Source organism: Pleuronectes platessa, chromosome 16, assembly GCF_947347685.1.
Source record: "Pleuronectes platessa chromosome 16, fPlePla1.1, whole genome shotgun sequence".
Lineage (NCBI taxonomy): Eukaryota > Metazoa > Chordata > Actinopteri > Pleuronectiformes > Pleuronectidae > Pleuronectes > Pleuronectes platessa.
In genome coordinates this window covers 6,065,515-6,091,176 of record NC_070641.1, presented here as the reverse complement: position 1 = coordinate 6,091,176, position 25,662 = coordinate 6,065,515, and the positions used below count along the sequence as shown (strand labels likewise).

General features: G+C 40.4%; 1 protein-coding gene across 1 annotated transcript in view; it reads left to right on the top strand.

Annotated features, from left to right (window-relative positions):
• The first annotated feature begins 1,071 nt into the window (after window positions 1-1,071).
• The window catches only part of grin2ca (glutamate receptor, ionotropic, N-methyl D-aspartate 2Ca), a 46,473-nt gene continuing 21,882 nt past the window's right edge, over window positions 1,072-25,662 (top strand). The window contains exons 1-4 of the mRNA XM_053443613.1: window positions 1,072-1,500; window positions 12,201-12,802; window positions 17,166-17,280; window positions 23,929-24,140. Of these exons, the coding sequence (XP_053299588.1) occupies window positions 1,072-1,500; window positions 12,201-12,802; window positions 17,166-17,280; window positions 23,929-24,140 (1,358 nt within the window). The remainder of the gene's footprint in view (window positions 1,501-12,200; window positions 12,803-17,165; window positions 17,281-23,928; window positions 24,141-25,662) is intronic.

The window sequence follows — 25,662 nt, the reverse complement described above, 5'->3', positions numbered from 1 at the left end:
AATCTCTTGATAAGTTTATACACTACAATAAAGCCGTAGGCCATGACGCCATGCAGGGATTACTAAGGGATTACAATATATTCACCCCACTGGGATTCCATCACATGGTGGATCAGATCTCTGTGACAGGGGACCAGTGTGCAGCACTCCCTAAGGGGCGCAAAACACGACTGTGACAGATTTGACAAAGAGCCTAAGTCTGGCTGACAGCACAACATAAACCACTGTCTAGCTACCATGTGAATATTAAATGCTCCAGGGTTGGACATCGCAGAGCTCTGCCATGGTATTTCTCCTCCATTAACTTCAGGAATAAAGCAAAGCAATCAGATTCTTTGGAGAAATTAAAATAGTTTGAGAGTTAGCGGTTGCAATCCGAGGAAAGAGTGATGCAATGTTGCACAAAAAGCTTGGATTCGTTCAAAGGCCAACATGGAGATTTCTATTCCTTTGTAAATATAGACATGTTCTGTCAGAATAATTAAACTGTCAGTTTCCAAACAAGAATAGAACCAAAATAATCAGACAATGGATGTGAATTAATCAGCGCAGACAAAACCATGCAGGCAGATTAAGTTTGAATGGTTGCACTGCTGAAAAATTAAGCAACAGCTCCAGAAGTAATGTCACGAGAGAATAATTATTAATCCTCTTCTTCTCCATTTGTTGCATTAAACACTGGACACCATCTGTTGGATTGGACCACAGAATACCACAGCAGCAGGGTGGCAGCTGCCATCCTAAGACGCAACAGCCTGGCCATAGCCTCATGCTGCACGCTGACACACTCTAAAAATACTTCTCTGGGCCCCGTTAATGGGCTCTTACACTGTCTTAGTTATGGCAGGCATACCAGCACACTGAGATGAAGCTAAAAGGTCATTAATCAAAATAAGCCAGCTCTAAACAAAAGGCACTTGGTTGGCTGGCCAGCTGGGATTACTGAGTATTATCACAACATATCTGAAAAAGACAATGATTTGTCCTGTGTATGTAACATGTCAATCCCTTCTCCCTTCTCCCGACCCCGCCCTCCACTCTGACCCCTCTTCCAGGCAGTAGGTGACTGAGATGGGCTTTCGTCTAGGCTGTTTGAGCGACTCCCCGTGGTGGCCACCACCGCTGCTGCTGCTGCTGTTCTGCACTATCCCCTGCTGTTCAGGCCGGCCGTTTGGGATTCCAACGCCCTCCGTGAACGTGGCGGTGGTGTTCAGCGGCTCGGCCTACCAGACAGAGATTAAGGGGCGGCTAAGCCGGGAAAATTTCCTGGACCTGCCTCTGGAGGTGAACCCCATCACTGTGCTGGTCAATAACACCAACCCTCGGGCGCTGCTCACCCGCATCTGTGACACCCTCTCCACCAACCGTGTGCATGGCGTGGTGTTTGAAGACAATGTGGGCTCTGAGGCTGTGGCACAGATCTTGGACTTCATCTCCACTCAGACAGCTGTGCCTATTGTGGGCATTAGCGGAGGCTCTGCTGTCGTCCTGCCATACAAGGTCAGTGTCGGCCCGGGGTCAGTGATGGGGAGTGGGCATTAAACAGGTTAAGGCTTTAGCCCCACCCATAAATTGTGGGAGCCTCACTGTACATAGTAATTGGAAACTGACCAACCCAAGCATATGGTTTCACAGTTAAACTCCTTGCATGGAATATTCCAAGAAAGTAGATCAAACATTCAAGCATCACAGAACAATTGAAAAAAGTTGTGTTTCCGAGAAATGCACTATGGGATGTCACTTGAGCCGTTGTAACTCTCTTATTCACTGCAGCAAAACCGAAAGCTGTATAAAGTCACGGATATAAGAAATCAGAGGATGAGTTCAGATTATCAATTTCTGAGATCCAACCAACAGGCCATCGTTAGGTTCTAAATCACTTGTCAATTTATACATCAACAGGTGCAAGCCAATGGCTGTTCATCTTTTCTCACCATCATTCTGCTTTGTAACCGCTTTAAGTTTTGAGCTTTAGGGCACATGCATACATTGAGCGACAGAGGCAGGTTGTAATATCTCAAGAATTAATGGAAACCTGCGAAATACTTTAAAATATAAATAGATATAAACAGAACTAGACATAAAGATTTGGATGAACCATGCCCCACAATTTTTCTGAAGGGTCATGTATACAATATCCATTGCTACTAAATGTCAAACTAGTGTAAAGCAGTATAAAGCCCAGTGAACATGGCACCAAACCACAGAAGCACAACTGACTAAAACTACAGTGAACTTATTTCTTTCAACAAGTCATGATTGGCTCATTTTAAATTTGTATCTTCTTTTCTGTATTGCGTCATTTTGTAAAAACAAGTAGGCTTTCTGTGCGAACATACAACTAACTGCTAATGCTAACATAATGTACCGTGTATACAGGAAATCCAACCAAACGAACCCAATCCAGCTAGCTTTTGTGCTGACTAATCTGTAGAATTTTAGCAATGGTTTTTTGTTCCTCTTAGTTACTAAGCCTCTGTGTGAGATGCTTCTGTTGGCAAATGCTATGTCATGAGGTGCTGTGTAAAATATGGTTTAAACCATTGTCAAATGTATTCCACCCTGAAAGTTTATCTTATTCAGACTGTATTTAATAACATTGTGCAAAACAATTATGGTCCACCAACAGACCCCTGATGAAGGCCACAAGTAACTCTACACCACATCATATTTATAGTTACAAAATATCTCCTATTTGTAATTTAATTAAAAAGTAATTTGACTGTCTCTCCATTAGAGCCAATATAAGATAAATGAAGACATTAGATCTAGTTTAGAAACTAGGCCTCAAGCATTCAGCTATGATATCTTATCCATTATAGAACAGCCATTAGAGAATTCAAAGAGGACTATTTTTGCATACGTGGGAGACCTGCATGGTATTACTAATAAGTAAAAAGTAAGAAAATATTAACTTCATCGTGACCTGTTTTTTTAAGCTACCTCTTTAACCTCTTGTTCTCTGAGAGGTTCATGGGAACAATAAAACCTGTTTGAAATCATCTGACATTTATATAATCTTCAAGCTTTGGATATCTGATTTAGAGAATACTATTTAATTCTCACTTTGAGCTTTGATGCATTATATATTTTTTTTAGGAAATAGTGACGAATAGTACGACTCACGGAATTTCCTTAATCCGTTTGGGTTTGTAGTCAGCTCCCCTGCCAGCAGTATCAATTTCAGAAAACATGTTGGATAATCTTGCAATCAGCCTTCTCAGTGTATATAAAATAAATGTCAACCAGCACCTCCTGCTGCTCATTTACACTCAAACTATATAACTTGATGACAATAACAGCAACTCAATCATAATAAATCAAAGAATAAACACATATGATTGGAAATAAGCGCAATAACAAAGGCTGATGGCTGGTGATTTGAATGACTTTCAGCAGCAATTAGCCAGTGAAAGAAGTTGAGAGCAATAATGTAAACCCTTTAGTGAATACATTAAAAGTGACTTACAGTTCATGAATTATTCATGTGGACTGTCCCAGAGTCCAACTGTAATTATTTGTTACCCACTAGAGAGATACAACACTTTAAACATTTCATATCACGATTATACTGACCAGTGTAAAACTGTGAGATTGAGGACTTTACTGGACCCAGAATGCTGACATTAGACACGGTAGGTACTGCTGAGAGGAATATTTTATCAAATAGCTAGACTTATAGTCATTGTTTCAAAGCATGAAGAGACACCTGCCCACCATGTGAATGGAAGACAACCACTATAACTCCTCAGCCACAACTGCCCCAACATTTATATTCATATATAACAATCAGTGCATTCAAGTTATTTACCACAGGCACAGAGATGATTTTAGTCCAAGCCTCTTTGGGTCTTCTTCTTCTTCTTCTCAATAATCAACTCCCTCAATTGATTCATGGGACGCTGTCAAAGGTAGTCGACAAGGCGCTGGTGCGCATTCATTTTTCATATGTATCTCTGAAAAACGAAAGTTTGATCTTTCTGAAAGTGACAGGACAAAATTTGGTGATAAACTGCTTCTTTTCCTCAGGACATTTCTGTTTGTTGATTGACAACATTAGCACACGCGTACTATCATTCGTTCTTTCTCTATCCAAACAAGAAATAAGGGAAACAATGATAAGACATTCAGAAAAAGAAGGAAATAATGTTAAAATGAAGACTGGACATTTTTTTTTGTTCATCTCACTAAAATTGCTGCTTATTTATTCAGCCATGTCATCTTCATATCGACACTAATGCCAGCTCAGATCAATCACTTCCTGCAGGCCTGCAAGTGTGCAACCAGGGAATAGATCAATAGCAGTGATCATGGCTGTCAAAAACTGGCCAAAAAAAAGGTTTAAACCTCACATTAAAAGTTGAAATATGGCTGCATTTAGTTTCATGTTTTCTGATCTGTCACCTTCATCATCTAGGTGTAGAAATCCAATATGTCTGATTGGATTAGGTCAAGTTTTTGGGCTTGTGGTATTGCTGCCTGCAGCTTCCTAAAGAAGAATTCGGCAAGTCAGTGTTTGCCTGTTTGTTCAAAGTTTATTGATATAGAAAGTATTCTGTCACGAAACTCAATACTGCATTTCCTTGGGCTCTTAACAATACACATCCCGGGTGTGAGGCTGATAAGATATGCAAGCCGCACACATACAGACAGACAGACAGACTGGAATTATTAGATACCCTTCATGTTGCAGCTTTTGACAGTGATCGTACAGTTGGAAAAAGCTGAGATGAATCTCTGAATAAACAACACCCAGTGATGTCCTTCGAAAGTAATTACATACTCAAGGGGGTGTGTTAGTAAAATAATTCCTGGAAGATGTTGAATGAATTCTAATTTTGCTCTTGTGCATTTAGCTCAATTTCCCGATCTAAAATTCCCAGCATCCTTTGAAGCCAGTGTCGCCTGATAGATACTCCATGCCACCGTGCTGCAGGTGAATAAAAGTCAGATCCAAGCATAACCTGATTGTCTTTTCAGGAGCATGAGCCCAAGGGTTTTCTCAAAAGTAGAGCATTTCATTTTTTTCCCCCTCTGCCTGTCTCCGCCTGTCTCCGCCTCTCTTCACAATGTCCTGAACTCACTTGTCTCTGCCTCCACCGCCGGGTGCTTCTTAAAACCGCTGGCACAGGTACAATGTGACCTGTCTAGACCGAGGCAGTGAGGTCCCATGTGTGGTTTGGTTTGCACAAAAAAATGAGTTTAGGGGTTAAATTAGGAAAATATAAGTTTGATCCAATGTCAACACAGAGAACCCGACAAATCACTGCAGTCTTTTTTCTAAATTATGTCAAGAACCTGATCTTTTTCTTTATATCTAAACATAACAGTTAAAACTTTGTTGTTGATTTAGTGTGAACATGAAATGAAAAGATCTCATTTTAATTGTGCTATGTGTCATAATAATATCATATAATTTGTATATCTAAAGCTCTTTTTTTTGTCTTCCTGTAATGATAATGCTTAATGCTGATCTTGCAGAAAGAACATAGATATTGCATATTGGTTGAATCTTCTTCCTCGCCGTTTACACAGTGTCGTAGCCTGGGTTTTCTCCAGCTTAGAAAGAAATGGCAGATGACCAGGGAATTGTGTGTCTGTTCCTGGTCACCGTGCAGGATCTACGTGACGTCAGCAGGACAGGCAGGCAGTGCCGGGGCACTTCCTGCTGTGTGGCGGAGGAAGACATATGTTGCAGCAAAGAGCAGTGGCCAGGAGTCACTCTTCATGAAGAGACAGAAAAAAGGAGGGTGATGAATATAGTTCAGTCATGTGAGCAAAGGAAACATAGACCTTTTTCTGTTCCTACAATGCATTGTTTCATTGTGGCCTTCTGTTCTTTCGAGCCAGCTGACTTTAATCCCTTGTTTCCATTACATTTTCAGACAGAGTTATTTATAAAACCTTAAGCCATCAAATGACTGTTGTACAGCAAGTTAAAGGAGACATATTCTGTTCTTACCCAGGTTCATAATTATCTCTTCCAAGGACATGTTTTCAGCCCTGTCCGTTTGTTTTAAGTTTAATCTTGCAAGATTACACTTAAACAACAGAATCAATTTCAACAATTTTTTTTAAAATGTTGGTGCTCATCCGGATCAGGGGGCGCTTTCTGGTATTTTGTTTCCACCTTCTCTTACCTTGACATGAGAGGTGTTTTTCAATATTTTAACCATTTTCTAACAAAATAATTAATTGACCTGGAGGAAAAAAGATCAGGCCCATTTGAAGGAATCTAAGGGGATTGTTGGGCATTTGTATGTGCGATACTTGGTGCCATTCTAGTTTTAATTTTGGTTACGAATATAAAAGGGTTACATGCTCTAATGTTCAGAAAACGTTGTACTATGTACTTCCGTCATAGTGTCTATTGTTGCAGCTCCTCTTTTCAGCCCCTATCTGAAACACTTGGCTTCGGCTCCTGTTTCTTTAATGCCCCCTCCTGATAAAGCTGAGTCTGCTCTGATTGGCCAGCTGGCCTGAGCTGAGTGTGAAGGAAATGTCGTCCTTCCGCTCTCGCTTTACCTGGTTTTGCTGGGGGGGGCATTATATGGACATTGTCCACGGACTTTGGACCTTCTCACTTTGCAGAAGTTGTACATTTCCATAAAGTCTATGAAACGCACTAGAGGAAAAAAAACCTGAAAAAACACATTATTTTTCCTTTACGTCTCTTGCTTATCAGTCCTTAAATTCTAAACAAAAAAAAATGTTGGTTTTCAGTGACAAACACAGCTCTGATAGAAACAGCTGCGGTTTAGAGATAATCACCGCTTTACAGGCTTCTCTAACTCAAACTGAGACCAGTTTCACTGATTCTCACAGCTAATCTCAAGGCATTCACACAACCAAACCACTACAGATTTAAAAACCAGACATTTGCCGAAATGTTAAAGGGTTAAAAAGTGAAAGTTGAATGGGAAGACCAATGGAGCATTGCTGCATCTGTATTTGTAAACAGATATGAGTTCTTCTGCATATTTTACCCTTGTGAATCTAATCTCAGCCTTGAGAAGCTAAGCTTTCTGCTCAATGGCTCTAATCTTCTTTGCTACTGTGGACTATTACTGTGAGCTTCTGTGAACAACACTGTGGAAATGCAGCTTACTGACAGCAAGTTGTGGTTGACACCCGTATACAAACACAATGTTTACAATCTAAGACATTATCCATAGCATTGAGCAGTATGATCATATGTACTGTGAGATTACAGAAAATACATTCTACTTTATCTTTAATATCTGTGGTTCTACTGGGTCATTGCGGCCACTGTGTGAATCATGAGATTTGGGATTTTAGGTATTACTGCATTTTTATTTTGGCATACAATCAATTTTCTAAATAAAAAAAAGAATTGGTTAATTTATTCATGAATGTTTTCTCAACTGCATTTGTAGTTTAGTTTTTCTGTCATCTTAAAGATATTATATATATTGTCTACATTAAAGTGTCTAAAAAAAAAACAGTCGGTGGTGTTACATCACACCACACATATTTAATCGTTCCAACCAAGGAGGTGTCTTTCGGATTAGAGCAAGATGATGAAACTACAACTTCACAGTAGAGCTCATATATACACCAAAGACCAACAGTCCCCTTGAATTCAATTGACCTGCATCAAATTACTCACACTGATTCATATCAGCCCTCTGATAATCCACAAAGCATTCTTTGGAAAATCAGTAGATAAATTAGATTATTTGATCCAAACCAACATTTAATGAGTTCTCTCTTGTTTTGTGTCCCATCCCTCTACAAGTTTAATTGAAAATGACTTTAGAACATTTTGCCTGATGTCAAACAGACGGTGCTGAAAACATAGAACTTCATAGTGAAGGTAACTTCAGCAAATGTAAATGGCTTTAGCTTTGGATTTATATAGCAATTTTCTAGTCTTGATGACCACTTAAAGCGCATTACAGTACAGTTCTACATTCACCCATTCACACAGTGCATCAATTAGCAGCACTTTTGTTGTTCTATGAGGGCCAAATCAGGTTCAGCATCTTGTTCAAGGAGACTTCGGCATGCAGATGGGAAAGACTGGGGATTGAACTACCGACCTTCAGGTTGGAGGACGACCGCTCTACCCCTCAGCCACAGCCGCCCCTATGTAGTTACCTCAGACTTAGCAAGTCTCAAAATAATGTATGTCATGGTTTCTATTGGCCAATTTTTAACCTGAACAGAAACCGTCAACCAACAGCTTATCATGTTAAGAAGACAACAGCCAAAAATTTTGGATAGATCCGGGAAGAATTCGGAAGCCGGCAAGATAAGACCACAACATTTTGTGGAGGTGTAAACACTTCCATCTGCATATGCCAAATGAAAATGTGATCATTACAGGGGGAGAATACATGTTTCCTTCTGCATAAACCGACCACTCTTGTTAATTTCCCTACACCCTTTGCTCACTTCTGTGCACACGGTCAGGGCAGTCGTGACTTTGGGCTTTGAGCTGCTGCTGAGCCTGTGGTAATGCCCCAGGATCATTTGGACTTCGCTATCAATCTGCTGTCTGCTAATTGAGCTTTTGAGTTTGTAGTGAGCAGAAGGCTTTTTTCTGATATAGCCTTGGGCCTGTATGCATGGCGTACAGAAACACACAGGCTTGCTTCTGTGGTAATTCTGGATGCTGACCTGGGTCAAAGGTTCTCTAGTTTTTATCATATACAGGCAATACGTCTGAACAGGGGGACGCTCATTTTGCTGGTACCATCATTGCATTGCAGTAGCAACACTACGCACTTAGTGAAAAAAAAACAATCAATGTCAAGTACAAGTAGACGCAGTCCATGTGGGTGATGATGACCGGACGTACGTATCATTTTTTAGTTCGCTCCCTAAGTTACAATTTGAATCCAAAGTTAGCTTGATCAAATGTGGACAATGTAACACAGAGCATTAGCTCAGACCATGATCCACTCTTTCAGGTGTGAAAACATCCTTATTGACTGAAGGTTTAGGTATTTTAGTCTCATTTTAGAAAGATCTTTGGTTATCGTCATCATTTTAATCAAACTTATTCACATATTAATCAGTTATTTGATAAAAACCAGAGGTTGAATCAAGTCAGTTTTTCCAGATTCTCACTGTGCTGCATGCTGGCAGATGATATGGTGCAAGCAGCATAGGAAACAGAACAGCTGCATAGAAAGAAAAATAGTCAATAATCCTAGCAATGTTATTGGCAAAGTTTTGTATTTTTTATTTAAACCTAAATTTAACCTTGTCCTTAGCCATCAGCGAAACTGAATGTTGACATAGTCACAGAGTCTAATGACATTGGCTCTGTTTTAGTCACAGGGGAAAAACGTTACTGACAAACATTATTCATCATAGTTTTCTTAAATGAAACTAACGCTGACTTGCACATAAACATTCTGACACCTTAGCAAATGTCAGGGAACAAACTGCAGATGCCGGAAACAGGCAGCAGCAGATTGTACAGGAATAAGGCAATAACCCTGACAGATTTGCTCTGGGATGCTGAGGGGGAAAGGAGAAAATGAGCAGATTTATACGATCTTCTCAAACTCGGCCGTGACTAACCTGCATAAGATCCCTGCAGCCAGTATGGATGTATGCAGCCAGCCGGCCTCCAGTGCAGTCTAATCCATCTAAGTCCACTGCAGCTCCCTTACAACGAGCAGGAATCAACTCTAGGTAAAGATGTTGACGTCATTTCTATGAATATTGATGAGTAACATATGAAACCAGCCATTTAAATGTAAAGATGTGAGTTTTTGGCTTTTAATGTAAGTCAAATGTAAGAAATGTAAGAGCCCTTTCGCTGTTTGAGGACATAAGAAGTCTGACAATATACAAATGAAGGAAATATCTTCAAGCACAGGCACAAAGTCAGTGGATTTAACTGTGCAGTCCGATATCATAAGATGCTCATACATCACAAGATGACTTAACTCAAGGACAATGAGGAGAAAGCAAGGCTGAATAGAAATTGTGCCTGTTTCTAGTCTCAGGATGTTTTCTGGGCTCTGAGGGCACAGTCCTCTCCATAGAGTGGGAGACGGTGAGAAGGTTGGGGGGGGCGGGCTACCTATCAGCCTGACAGGGGGCCAAGGGGGTTCAAAACATGATCACACCATAGTCTTAAATATACCTGTATACGTCCACTTCTGAGGCAGAATATCTCTTTATTTTTATGTCACATGATAATCCTCGAAATGAAGAATGAACCCAGTTAACATGGCAAACAACTTCATACCCTCACTTAGGGTAATGACTGGCCTCAGTTAATTATCAACCCTGCTTTGTATTTCTAACCTGTTTTGTATTATTTATTTTCTCGTCTGCTTTGTCCTCACAGACATATGTAAAGTGTCCTGGGGTCTCGTGAAAAGTGCTATATAAGTGCAACAGATTCTCAGTTAAATGATGATGTTAAAATGTGTGAGTTTGCTAAGGAATCAATAATAGACTGTAAATTAAAACGCACGACACATCTCAACTTGCATAAAGGGAATAGAGGTCCTGCCGATATATGCCCCTGATCGATCACTAGTCAGTAACAATAACTAATAAAACCATACTTATCAGAAACATGAACACATATCAGTGTGATAAGACCGATTTCAAATGACAGAGACCAACATTGAATCAATGCACTTTGGCATTTCAGTTTGGTCTACTGTATGTCCCATCTGTTAACATGACCTTTAGTGCAGCCAGCCACCAGGGGGCGATCGAGATGCTTTGGCGTCCCTTTTGAGGAACTATCATGTTGTCTATCTTTATATACAGTCTGTGGTTAAGATTACTAGTGTCCCGTGTATAATGTTAGCAGACTTGTCAATATTTGCTTGTATTTCAGTACCTACGTCAAATAATGTACTCTTTATAAAAGTGTAGTTTTTTGGTGATTTATGTGAGTAACAGGTTTTTTACCATTTTTCATTAGCTATCTGTAATTTAAAATATCAGCTACGAACTTGCGTTTGTACAAAAGATGGTCCCTTATGTTTCTAAGTTGTCGAATTATCTCCAGAACTATGTTTTTTGAAGAACAGCAGTCACTTGCTAGGATTCGGTTAGAAATGTCTAGCATGGAACCCGAAATGTTTGTATACAGATCAGCTTTAAGCAACTAATAAGCATCTAGAATGCCAGGTTGTGAATCCATATTAACATTTACAAAAGTACATTTAATTTGACCTTTGAAAAAAAATCATTTTATGACCTATAACAAATATGTCTACAGATGACCTGCAGACATTTGATAATAGCCTATTAAACAGTAAGAAATATGAGGCTATTTATCAATATCAAGGGATAATGAATTTGTTATTGAGTTGATGTAACATTTTCCAAAAGCACCTTTATGTTTAACTAACTTGACCTGAGAGAGACGTGGACTTTGGCGATATTAACGTACTCAATGTTGAAGAAGGAATCATTGATGAATATCACTCTCTCGTCCAGAAACTCTCAAAGTGTCACCTGTATTTTAGCTGAAGAAACGATTGTTTTGATTTGTGCTTTAAAGCAACACAATGTGACTTTTACTGAGAAATAGCGACCTCTATAGCCACAGGTCATGATTAATTTAGTTGAGCACTGTGCCTGAACGATGAACTGGTTTTCACGTAGAGAACAACACTCTATCAATGTGCGGAACTCTGACTGTGTAGTCACAATTTTGGGGTTCTGAAGGTATCATGTTGCACTAGAAGCGTGAAACTATTTCATCAACCTCTCCACCTCTTTCAATAACAGTGTAAACAGGGAAGCCGCATTCATTCCTGTCTCAAGGTCAATGCATCTGTAGCAGGGACAGATGAAATCCAGAGCAGGCGTTGGCCCCAGTGGTTGTGCCATCCCTCTGAATTTGCACTTGTGGATGACACCATGTTTGCGCGGCAAAAGTAAGACACGTGTGTTTAAGTGATGAATGTGTCTACGGTACCCTGAACGAGCAAAATAAAGTACAACCACGTACAGCTCCTGTCAGAGCTGCACTATGGTCCCTGGTGGCTTGTAATCTCACTACTTTATGTGTGATTTGTGGGTGTGTAAATCATACACGTTGACTCTCACAGAGAGTCCTCCAGGGATCTCATTGCACATTATAAAAATTCTAGCAAATTTGTTCCTGTAAATCAGGAGCAACTGTCATGCAGTAGGTTAACTGAGGGTAAATGTCTTCATACTGATGCCATGATTTCCTATCCCTCCAGGGCGAAGGCTCTAACTTCCTGCAGCTGGGCTCCTCCATCCAGCAGCAGATCAACGGTATGTTCAAGGTGATGGAGGAATACAACTGGGACAGCTTCGTGGTCATAACCAGCCTATACCCAGGCTACGAAGCCTACGTGGATCATGTCAAGACCTTCACGGACACCAGCTACTTCATATGGGAACTGCAGGATGTGCTGACCTTTGACATGTCCGCCGACGGCATGAACGACATGCGAGCACTCAGGCTGCTGCAACAGATCGATGCCCAGGTCTTGCTGGTCTACTGCTCACACGAAGAGGCCAATTACCTGTTTTCCATGGCAGCCGGGGCTGGACTGGACGGGCCAGGCTACATCTGGATTATCCCCAGCCTGGCCGTGGGAAACCCAGACATCGCCCCACCGGAGAGCTTCCCGGTGGGGCTTATCAGCATCATCACAGACCGCTGGAGAATGAGCCTTAGGAAGAGGGTACGAGACGGGGTGGCCATCGTGGTGAAAGGCGTGCAGAGCTTTCGGAAACAGAGGGGCTTCATTCCAGAGGGCCACAGTGACTGCCACAACCCTGTCAAGCCATTGGCTGCTAATGACACGCTGTTCAGGTACGCTAACATGTGGGGAACCAGTGGGGGGATTAATTTCTGACTGTAAAACACCCCATCTCTGCTCTCTTACATTATATGACTAGTCTTTACTTATTTCTCAATATTAAGGTGATTCAAGGTTGGCACAGTGGTGCAGTGGTTAGCACTGTTGCCTCTCATTAAAAGGGTCCCGCAGTTTGATTCCTTGTTTGCCGGGGATGTTTCTGTGTGGGGGTGCATGTTCTCCCTGTGTCTGTGTGGAGTTTCTCCTACAATCCAAAGACTAGATTATAGTTAGGTTGATTGCTGTTTGTGTAAATTTCAGTGTGATTGGTTGTTCGTATGTTTTATGTTTTATGTTTTATGTTTTATGTTGACCATACGCTGGAGACCTGTCTAGGGTTTAGCCTGCCTCACGCCCAATGTCATCAGCTGGGACTGGCTCCATCTCCCCGCACAACCCCTCAAACAATAGGTGGTGCAGATAATGGAGGGATGGATGGAAGTTGATTCAACTCATGTAATTTGAGTTAAGTAGTTGCTTTGCCTAAAATAGGTTTAAACAATGTTCACATGAATAAACTGGACTTGTGTTCCTGTGCTGAATTAGAGCTCAGCAGAGCACATGTGCAGTAGAGCAGTAACTGATCCATGCAGCACTGGTATTGTAGCGTGTTGGGTTTGATGGATGGAACATCCCAGCATTCTGTTAGACAGTTGTATAGATAATTTGGAAGGATGCATTTTGGCACCATCTATGTGCACACTTACTAATTACCTAAAACAGATCTTTAGATTAGCTTGTTGCTTCCAATAAAGTTAAACAACATCAATATCTTAGCTAAAGAGCTTTCCTTTAAAAAACCTCTAAGTTAACATTGAAAGCAATGTTTAAGATGCTATTCTGGACATTTGTTAATTCTTTTAATAAAAATGAATCTCTCTTTGTTCAATAATCTCATAAATCAGTTTTCTAATTTCAATTGAAAATGTACTCACTTAATTAAGATTAACTTGTTTTAGTTAAACTGTTGAACTTTGAAAGAGAAGAAAATTGCCAAATCCAATACAAATTAAGTTACTATTTTACTATTTACATTTGGTAAATCTCCATTCTTTAAAAGTAATTTCCCACAGTTGATGGCAGATTTATACATTTATAAGCAGAAAGAACAGCACAAGGCATCAAAGCACGTTAAAGGAATAAATTGTTCTCTTGGCAAAACACTGCGGTCACATTAAGTAAAATGGCCACCAGAGCCACTAGGAGACAGTCCTCATAAAGAGTGAGAGTGAGTAACGGATATAGGGATATAACTTTGCAGTGGCTGGCTGTTAATGATGCTAATGGTAGACATGAGAGATGAACCCTTGAGACTTCATACTGTCTCGTTTGTACTTTACAGTGACTTGTTAGTTGTATATGATCATAACCAAGACATAATACTTAACATTTAAAATGATCTCCTGAGGATAATAAAAAAACTCAATGTGAAAAACTGTTCGCGCAACTCTGCAAAAAGAACAACCTTCAAGACTTTATTCTCTCATGTGTAACCATGTCTAAATGAGAAAATAAGCTTTTAAGTCACTGCCCTCTACCAAAAATATCCACGCAATAGTTTTCTGAAGTGTCATGTCTTCTGAGGATTAGATGACTAAAATCACTTGGTTATGGGTCATAATCGGGGACAAAATAAATGACTGATGACTGTAGAGCTGATTTTAGACATGAGCTCAGGGAAATGTCTGTTAATAGTGCCCAGTTATTTTTCAGAGTTTATCTTTCACATATGAAGAATGCAGCAGAAGATTGTGCAGGTGAGACAACAATCATGTTGGGGTTGTCCTTCTGGATGCTTACCCTCATCAAATGCTGCTAGAGACTCTAATCTTTAATCTTGAAGACTTTAATCTTGATGATGTTTTCCTGCACGTGGCATCTATTGCACTTCTGTCCGTCCTGGGAGAGGGATCCCTCACATGTGGCTCTCTCTGAGGTTTCTACGTATTTTTACCCTGTTAAAAGGGTTTTTAGTAGTTTTTCCTTACTCTTGCTGAGGGTTAAGGACAGAGGATGTCACACCCTTTTAAAGCCCTATGAGATGAATTGTAATTTGTGAATATGGGCTATACAAATAAAATTTGATTGATTGATTGATTGAAAAGACAACACAAGCTAAATGGCGAAAGTCTGCCTTGCCAATGCCCGACAAGGATTCTTATAGAGGAGATGTTCACCCCAAAACTAGAGATAAAATTACGTCACACATAGGGCCTCTGACTAGATAAGGGCATGTTTCGTACCTAAAGTTGAAGATGCCTGTTAAAGAACATTCCTTCTTTACCCATCCATTGGCAGGTCAGAAATTATTCCCTAGGTCAAAGATCATTCCAGAAAGGGAGAGAACTGACAAGAAACATATTGAATAGTATTTAAAAAGTCTGAGAATTTTGGCTTCAAGACGCCATAGATGTAAACATATCATTCTGGTTCATACCCCTGTTAAAATTGTCTATTAGCTTAATATACGACACTCCTCTTATTCATCCTGAAATGTTTGTATTCTGTCACGAATACAGATATTTCCTGCCGTTCCAAAGAACCTCCAGAGTAAGTGACTCAGACAATTGTTTTCTCACAACCCCTTTGGACAATTTCAGTGCATGTCTGAAAGCAACTTGAGTGAACTCCAGTTTCCTCAGTCTGTTACACCTTAACATGATCTCAAACCTCCTCACCTTGACTTCTGCTTTCGCGAGGACGGTCGTCTTCAAACACATAAGGTTTGGACAAAAAGCCAATTCTGTTGCTTCTGCAGAGGATAGTCTTTTCTGTCCTTAGAATTCCAGTTTATGATTGAAGAACAATTGTGTTGTATTGTCAGGGGTTACTTTGAGAGATAATGTCTCCCTTCATTCTCTGATATATCATGATATCATATCATCTCTGACAAAAAGAGGTCAACAGTTGTTTATTTATTCATGACTTCCCATCTGTTTGGTTGTTGTAGAGCACATTTAATGGCGACTGTCACTCTCCCCTGACAGGCTGCCATCTCTATCGCTCACCTAGCATCCCCCTTTATCTCTTGGATACTCTGGGCAGAGCTTCTTTTCATTTAAACCGTGTTTTGAGGAGCAATCTGACGCCATCTGCACCACAGGACATGCACCAAATCTTGTTTTTTATAATTAGAAAAAAAATGTAATCAGCAAAGGGAGGAGTCAGAAAAAAAACGACTCCAGCCAGCGTCAGCTTTTGGCTCATATACTGTAAGCCAAGGTCATTCAGGGAGAGAGAGAAAGTGTGTTTCGTAATAGATGGTCACCAAGGGGCTGCGAACGGGACACAAGCATCATCGGACACTCCTCCTGCATTATGAAACATCACCCTCTCGCTCTGATGTCAGAAGCAATTTTTCTTTCAGAGTCTGCAATGCCGTAGGGGACACAACTTTTCCTTTTGTAAATCCAAACTGCTCATGAAAAGGTAGAAGTGGTGAACATTATCTCACGCTTTGATACTGTACAGAGCTCTTCTGAGACTCTGTAAACCCAGCAGGCATGATTCGAGCAGCAGCAGCTCTCGTCACGTTAACGTGAAGGTCGGCACCACAGAACAAAGCACTTTCCATTAGCTTTATATTCAGTCGTCAGCCAGATCAAACATTTACACCCCCTGTCGCTTCTCAGATTTGTCCTCACTCGATTGGAGTTCCCCCCCATGCTTTTGATCATGACTCAACTCACCTGTTAATGGGATTATCACAGATTACCAGATTAAATAGGTTTTTCACACAGATCAGGCTGAGGGCCATTCTTCTCGCAGCAGGTTTTCCACACCTCTGCTGGAGTGGTGGCTGAGGCGAGAGAGCAGAGCTGTGGGTCTGTGATGGAATCAGAGGAGGCAGATGACACTTTCCTACATGGAACAGCAGCTACTCTTCCAGGACAAGAGTTGATTATTAACTTAATTGGATGACGGAAATAACCTGCAGCTGTTTTGATAATTGAGAAATTGTCTTTCTGTTTTGAATGAAAAAAAAAAAAATCGACAATGTCAAGAATTTGCATTTCTTTAACAGTTATTAGACCAATGATCTATTAATTGAAATCAATTCAAATTAGTTGTTGCATCCAAACAAAGATAGATAGATATTACACATGACAATAATCTTCAAATGATTTGTGAAACATTCCTATTTTGGACCAATCATGACCTGCTAGGAAATTCGCTTTGATCAGATCAGGATGAATATTGGCCTGTGGATTTGGAAAATTGCTACAACTTGAATGAATGCATTATATCCAGCTTAAAGTATTGAGAGCGCATTGAAAGAGAAGGATGATGTTTGTCTTTCTCTTTGTTTCCCTGCAGGCACATGTTGAATGTAACCTGGGAGCACAATGACTTCACCTTCAACAGTAACGGTTACCTGGTGAATCCAGCCATGATCATCATCACTCTGGATAGAGAGCGGCAGTGGGATAAGGTGAGTGTCACCATGTCTCTCACCGACGTCTTTCTCTAAGCGATGTCATGCATCACTTGTCCTCTTTGTAAAGACTAGTCAGTAGGGCAGCACCATCTAAGAATAAATCATTTTCTGCATTTTCCTTTTATATTTCAGTATTTTGTGAGCATTTAAACATGATCTAGGTAGAGGTTTCATCGGCTTTCCCTCACTGCTCAGTATTGATCCTGATTGTGCAAATGAATATGTCGAAAATAAAAGTATATTTGTCAAATCAGATTTGGCTTTTTAATTACAACTGCCTGATTTTTGAACGAGGTTTGGTTGGAGAGGGTTCAAGGTGACAATGGCCCTCATGTGATATGGTAACCGGGCCGAGTTTACCCTCAGAGCTAATGCATACTAACCAGGAGGGATAATAATGCTGCACGCTGTATATTCATGACTGCAATGACTCCAGATAATTATATTTGAATGTCCGGAGTTCAGTGTGTTTCCGACCGCAGCTTCACTCTCATGGGTCCGGCTCAGTAGCTGCCTTTACCCCCGTCACTGACGTGTACAACGAGCCAACTGCTGACCAGTGGAATGCTTTGAGAGCAGCATGAAAGCGAGAAGTGCCACGCCTGGGGACCAAATGTCCCGAACACTGGCAAACGAAGAAAAAAAATCACTGACTGATGATTTGAATCGTCGTCTTTCAGGGGGCAGTCCTACGACTAAGAATTCCACTGCTACAATGAACCGCCTAATGAAGCGTTGTCTCCTATTAACAGGCACACCTCTCTCACGTACTCCTGCCCTCTCTCTCCTTAAAAGAGGTTAAGAGAAAAACCCACAGTCACTTTAGTCAGGGTACTTCACTGCTGCGTGCCGCCTCATTGACTTGTTTGGAGATTGAAACATTAACGTAACCACAGGGGGCGGAAGTGATGTGGACACCAGACTGGAGGGAGTTCACTTCCTTTACTGGCTGAGAGGAAGGTGTTTAGTTAAACATCGCGCTCAAAGTAAACAGCCGGCAGCTATTTCGAAGCGAATTATGTTCTACTGATGTTTTGGGTGCTTCCTATTATTTTCCAATTTGTTATCAAGGCTATGAGTTAATGGGGAGCTGTGATGAGGCAAACAAACAACATTTAAACGTGAAAGCAGGCAGTAGCCATTTTGTTTATGAATCAATAACAGAGCCTGGTCCAATCAAACACCTATTCATTGAAACAGAAATCACTTTGCTGTATTTATATTCAGTCAATGTTATGTAACTGTAATTCGTAATATAGGCAGGCCAGTGAAACATTAATTTATTTTGAATCAGACGTTAGCTTTTGATTACAGCTGTGCAGGAAAGAAATACTACGGGAAATTAAATGGTAATTTGATTGATATAAATAGTTGAGATGAATAAAAAGAAGAACTGAGAATTTAGAAGGACAGCTGTTAAGCATATTGAACAAATTTTGTTTAATGAGTCCGTTTCTTGTTTACACCAGACAGTCAGAGCATGCTCGTGCCACTCACTCAGCTGTCTCAACAGCTGTTACCGTTTTAGCTTCACTTTGCAGAGAGCTGTGATCATTAAGAATTTCCTTCAGCAAAGACCAAGACAAAGGTTTTGAATATCATAGACTGTAAATAAAGATGCGACCATCTTGCACTTTTGACATAATTTGGAGCCAGAGTGTGTGTAGTAGTGATCTGAGGGTGGAGCTGTGTTATCAAATCCCACCAATTCAACCACTCAACTGCTCATGAGGTCGGTCTTTGCTTTCAATCATGACGTCTCAACACATTCTTATACCAAATGACTAATTCAAATTCTAATACTTGTACATACATCCGTGTGATAAGAACTGCCCTGAACTGCAGCGACGTTGAATGAAACTTACATCACAGACACAGTTATTCAATGTGTACTCTGATATATTTTAGAACTTTAAAAATACTATTACTATAACTTTTTGAACTGTCTTGTTGTCCAACTTTAAAAACAGACATATTCAGATGGTTCTAAACATACCCTCGTTCTCTGTGCTATCAAAGAGAATTTGGCCTGACTCCTCCGATTTATCGTACAGAGAACAGACTCTAAAAAGACTTAAATCGCATTATCATGCATTGGATGTGTCACTGTCCTCTGTGTCCCTCAGATTTACTTATTTAGACTAAGTCAGTTTGGCTTCCTTTATGTTCGAAAAGAGATCCTTCCGTTGTAATTATGTAACTGGCACTGCCCATATACTTCCACGCATCATTTATGTTAGCAGGGTTGTTGAGCAACATATCCACTAGAGGGCAGGGTTGAGAGTTCCTGACAGCATCAAGCATGTTGAGAGTAGAGAAGGTTGGGACAATGTTAAGAGAGAAGCAAAAGCAGCTGTTTTTCCCCGGAATGATACGTAGGTTCTTACCACAAAGTCTCTCCTCAAAACATTTTTCCATTGTTAAAATGTCTTCCTTGTGTCCTTTGATCGTATTGCTTGAACTATTGGCTTCACTGCCCTCCTACGATTTTTGGTGGTACTGCTCCGTTTCGTCTGTTTCATCCATATATGCTAACTTTCAGAAGACGTTCTAAAATATGGCTGAAATTAATTAATTAATTAAGAGCACTGACAGAAGGCTCCGTCTGTCTTACGTTAGGTATAGATCAGCCTTTTATGTGTAATGCTTATTTTTAAACACTCAAATAAACAGAGAAAGCTTAATTTACGTATAAAGTTGAAGGTAATTATTTTCCTCCAATTCACCCCTTAAATAATTTTCTGCCATATTGACCTATTGATATAAACTTATTGAGAGAGGTATTATTATTTTTTCACTTCCTCAGAGCACAATAACGAGCTCTCTCCACAAAAAAAATCATTTGTGAAATGTGAGGTGTGTTTAAGTTTCTGTTGCCTCTGGCTTCTCTTTGAGAGCTGGAAATCAATTCAACTTTTTGATTGCCTCTTCTTATTGTACACATCACAGGGCAGCTAATCAGTCACGTTCATACATCACCAATGTATTAACAGCCTGTATATACTGATACCTCACATTACATTCCTCATATCACATAAAGCTGCTGAACTGTAATTTGCTCCTTCCCAAAAGTCAGTGTTCTGCCGTTTGTCCGATTTCTTCCCGGTTTTAAAAGTCAAGGTAGCCTGGGACAATGGAGGGAGACCATGACAGAAGAGCGTGGCAACAGATACGAGCAGCCCCGGAGGAGGAAAGGAAATGTTCCTGTCATGGCTGTTATCAGGCAGGGTGATATACGACAATGAAAAGCCACTGCATATCTGCAACAAGCACGAACCCTGAAATTAAAGTCACCTTCGCTGAAGAAATACCCTTTGACCTGGGGAAAAAATCACCTAAATTAGGTATTCTCTCAGTAGCATTTCTTTTACCTTAAAATAGTGCTGATTAAAAAAGGACTAACTGTTTGAATCAGCTCTACAATAATGCTTTCCTCCTCCTGTCAATCAGAAATCAATAACACCATGTTCTAATAATGCTTGATAAAACCATAGGTTCTATATGAATATGAATGACATGACCGCTTCCTTAAAACACTTGTCGCCCCCTGGGGACTGGCTGCAGTATAGGTCATTCTATAAATCCTGCCTCCTCCATGTTGGCAGGTGGGACATGGACAAAATAAAATCTAGCACAGAGCTTTCGACATTTTAGTTAGTTCTTATGATATTGATGTTTGTTCAAGAGTTTGTTCAAGAGTGTGTTACAGACCAGAGTGGTTGTAATTATTTATATGACGATATAAAAAGGATGAGATGGCAAGATTGACAGCATTGACATGAGCAGTAACTTCTTATTCATAATTTGAATATTCATTTGAACTTTTACGAAGACAGAAAGCCCATCTGACCATCTTCAGTAGTGAACTTGTGATCCAGCAGAGGGTTCTTACTATCAGCTTGACCTATTACGTGTCCTTTTTTCTGATCTTTCAGTAAAGTAATTCTTTTAAGTTGTTTTGCTACGAAAATTGAGGAAGCTAGCAAGCAACGCCATCCTGAGAGGATAATCATGACACTAAAGCATCTGAGAAGTGAGTTTACCGGTTTACCTTACAACGAGGTGTGGCAGGAGGAATTTTAGCAACTGATTGGTTGAGTCTGAGTATCAGCTAGACTTGGCTACCGCAGCTCCATCCCCTGAACTCTGCTACATAGATTGGCTCCAAATTACATCATTGTCACAAGATGGCAGCGTTCGTAAGCACTCTATTTTGGCTTCATTTCTGGATAATAGAAGGAAGTGGAGATGTGTCTTCCATCTTTATTTCAGTCTATGTACACAGAAAAAAGGGGTTAGTTGTGTTTTTAAAAGATGAATGAATGACGATGATCTTCACTGTCTGAGCAGCCACAGGGATATGATTTTATTTTTAATCTCCGTTTATTTTCCTGAAATTTGAGATTGTGATTGACTTCGCAAAATGCCCATGGGGTAAACAGCAGTACGGATCAATATGATTGACAGGAGAGAGGAATAACTGACAAGAAAAGTGAGAATCAGGATATTTGCTGCTGCTCCCCTATCATCATCACCCCACCTACACACATAGACACACCTGCACTTTCAGTTGCTTCATTTCATAGTGACAAGCTGTACTGACGGATGTGATCAGACAGGATTGTCCCTCTTCCTGCATGAACAGCAGAGATTATGTGGACAATGAAACATTTTGTCCACACTGTGTTTTTTTAAGCTTTGCAGAATGGTAATACAATTTACAGCATCACAGACGAGCGTCAAATAAACAGACTTTGAAATTCAATTGCATTTAAATGTTGCGCCACTGTAAAGATTAAATTATAGGTGGAATTGATCCATCTAAAGGAAATATGATCTAGAGGTATAAACTTCCCTTCTCATCTCTTTCTCTCGCCCTGTTACCATGACATATCCATCCCATATATATGGCTAAGACAACTTCCTGTTGAGCCTATAGATCATTTTATATCTTAACTGATGGTTATTGATTTAATATAAGAATGTGAATGTCCAAGTCAGTTACTATCAACATGTTCTGGAACTTTTCATGGCCAGGCAAATTTCAATGTGAAAGAGATGGTGGATCAGATTTTTCTGTTGTTGTAAATGTGTCTGACCAGATAATTTCCTCCTGCACTCCTCAAATTTGACTAACTCTGAAAAATTTCTGGATACAACTGTGTTTTCATGTCTGAAAATGGCTTTAGACTTGCAGATTAACTCATTAGTTTTGGGTGGTCAAAGTTCAAAGTCACTTTGGCAACATGTTTTTGCCTGATATGTCAAGTCTGCCTTTAGACTTTTATCTTCAGTTGTCACATGGATTCAAGATGAATTCATTAGATTTCAGTGGTCAGAGGTCAAAGGTCACATTGCCCTTATGATTCTGGAAAAACTAAATATGTATGTAGACTGAAACAGTACTGATTGGAGGAGGCACACAGCCACAGGACAATGAGGGTGCAAAAATCCCTGTCCCCATTCAATATATTTCAGGAGACTTCTTTCATGGTTTTGCCTCACTAAGGCAAATTTTATTATTGTAGTAAATACACAATTACATTTTTTCGAGTCATGTGGCAACAGTTTGGAAGTTACTCTTTCCTTCCCAAGTTAATAATGACACAGCTTTTCCCACTTTGGTGTGACCTTCAGACGCCCCAACCTCAACCCCTGTCTAACACCTTTGGGCTGAACTTCAGGTGTGAACTAGACAGAACACCAGTTGCCTCACTAATGTGTTTTGTGGCTAGATGGGAGCAAATCCCTACAGCCAGATTTCAAAAAGTTGTGAAAACGCTGAAACCAAAAGAATGGAGATTTCAATGCTCATGGTTTTGAATTAACATGTTTAACAGTGTCGATTTAGATTTGAAATAATCCAGATGTTACATTTCCATGCGATTTTGGCCCGTATATTGTTATTAGCATCAGTAACCAAAATCCATATTCTCGTGGAACTGAATTATAGAAGCCAAAGCAGCATTTAATAGCCCCATCTGATTCGGCATTAAGTAAATAATAAGTGGAGTGTGTCATTGTTTTGTTTTAAATGGGATCCGATTGGTCCTGTTAGACCTTCATTCCATCATTTCACAGCCTGATTTACACAGTTTAGAGTTAGACAGGCACATTTGCTGAACGTGGCACTAAACAGGACATGGCTCCTTCAAATCAGTCAGCTTGAAATGTTAAATCCAGATCTTGATTATGTATTCAGCTTGCTTGAACACTCATTTCCCCCCAACATCCAATTAAAATTAGTCGACTGGTAATATAGCATAGGGTGGAACTGCATTACATGTATAATTGCAATCTCCTATAACTGTCTATGAACTAAAACTCGCTGCTCCACGTCCAAACAGACCAATCTAAGATGTGTGATATCAGTGAGAGGGTTGATGATAAGACTGGAGGCGGCAATAGATGTGGTTATGCTCATTTGTTTCATAAGATATATGAGAAGAGAATGTTTATTTTTCAAGTGTTCCTCACCTCTTAATTTATATCTGTGGCAGGTTTTAAGTTTCTTCTGCTCTATATTTATGTAGCCCTGTCAGAAGCTGTGTTTTCCTGCATGTTATTTCTGTACCTCATCAGCACAACCATTTTTTTCAACTGGCTCACGTCGATCCCCTCCCTCTATTATGACTCTTTCAGGTGGGGACCTACGAGATGGGCATCCTGCAGATGCGATACCCTGTGTGGCCGCGGTTTGGCTCATACCTGGAGCCAGTGTCTGATTACAGGCACCTGACAGTGGCCACGCTGGAGGAGCGGCCCTTCGTCATTGTAGAGGCAGTGGACCCTTCAACTGGTACATGTGTGAGCAACACTGTGCCCTGCAGACGGCAGTCCAACAAAACGGAGACGTAAGTGTTGCTGCTCCTGAACAACACTGACGCCAACATAAAAACAAAGATATACACGCACACTTAAAGGATCGGTTCACCTAAATTTAGTATTGTTCGACGGCGTGAGATCGGAATTTAATACTTTTGATTCCTCTTTCTAATCGGATTTGAACATTTAGGAGACAAATAAACATAAAAGGTTTAAACTTGTGGGCGACCAACTAGTTGAATGGTTACAGCTTGTTCATTCAAAAGGCCGGTAATATTAATTGGTCAGGCACTCATGGTTTCTTGGTTGACACTTTCTATTTTCTTATACTTTTATTATCTCTATTTTATGAACTACTTTCTAAAAACACTTATCAGGTTAAAAAAAAGTATCTGTAATGCAGAGGTTGATTCTTACTGTTGTGGAGAAGAGGGAGCAGAGCCCGAAGGAAAATTTCTCCATTTGCCATCGAGCTGCATTTCCAATCCTCACAGCAGAGCAGTGGCCCCAGGCCATGCTCTTTTAATGGCTCATGTTCTACCTAAAACCTCATGTTTGAACGCTTTAGTTCATCGTCTGGGATTTGAAAACATCGGACGGCTGCAAAGTTAGAGAAAGCAAAGTTGGCATCTTGGCTACAGAACCTTAAAAGGGTCTCTCCTGGCAGGCTGCTGACAGCAATGTCAGCCGGCACTGAGCTAAATAGTAAATGGTCTGTATTTTACAGGGCTTTACAGTACACATTCACCCACACACATTCATACAGTGAATGGCCCTGATGAAGCCTGACATATTTGACGCCAATTGGACAATTCACATGGGAGTTACAACAATTACTTTTTACCGCTGAACAGTGGGTGGCACTATGACCTTGAGTTAATATTGACACATGGAGCTGTTTAGGCTGGGACCCTGATAATAGGTGACAATTTTGGTGCTGATAGGACAATGCACAGTGGGGTTAATCAAAACGTCCTTTTCACAGTGATCAGTAGGTTAGGCTGTGACCTTGAGTTAATTGAGACACAAGGATGTTTTCAGGCTGGGACTCTGATCATGTGACAGAATTGTGCTGTTGATTATACAATGCAAAGTTGAATTATGATAATAATGTTCCCTTGAAAGATCAACCTTTGCCGCACATCTATGTTTACACGTTTTGAGTAAATTCTTACCATGACACTATAACTTGTCTGAGCTCATTTGAGCTGAATATTGCAAACCAGCAAGAAGCAGAGCATCAAAGTATAAAACATGTCACTTACTGTCGCCAGCAGGTGGCTCTGTGATGATGAATCCTTATTGACATATGGATCTGATCAAGCCGGCACTACGATCGGGTGAAAGAGGTTTGAGGCTGATTGGACAATGCACAGAGGAGCTTTAACATAACCCTCTGTTTTGGCGAATCATCAAACTTTGACACCACTCCATGGTCAGAACGTGTGACTGAATTTAAAGTTGATCTGTTGGGGACGGCTGTGGCTGAGGAGTAGTGTTGTAGTTCTCTAGCCAGAAGCTTGGCGGTTCATTCCTCAGTCTTCTTCATCT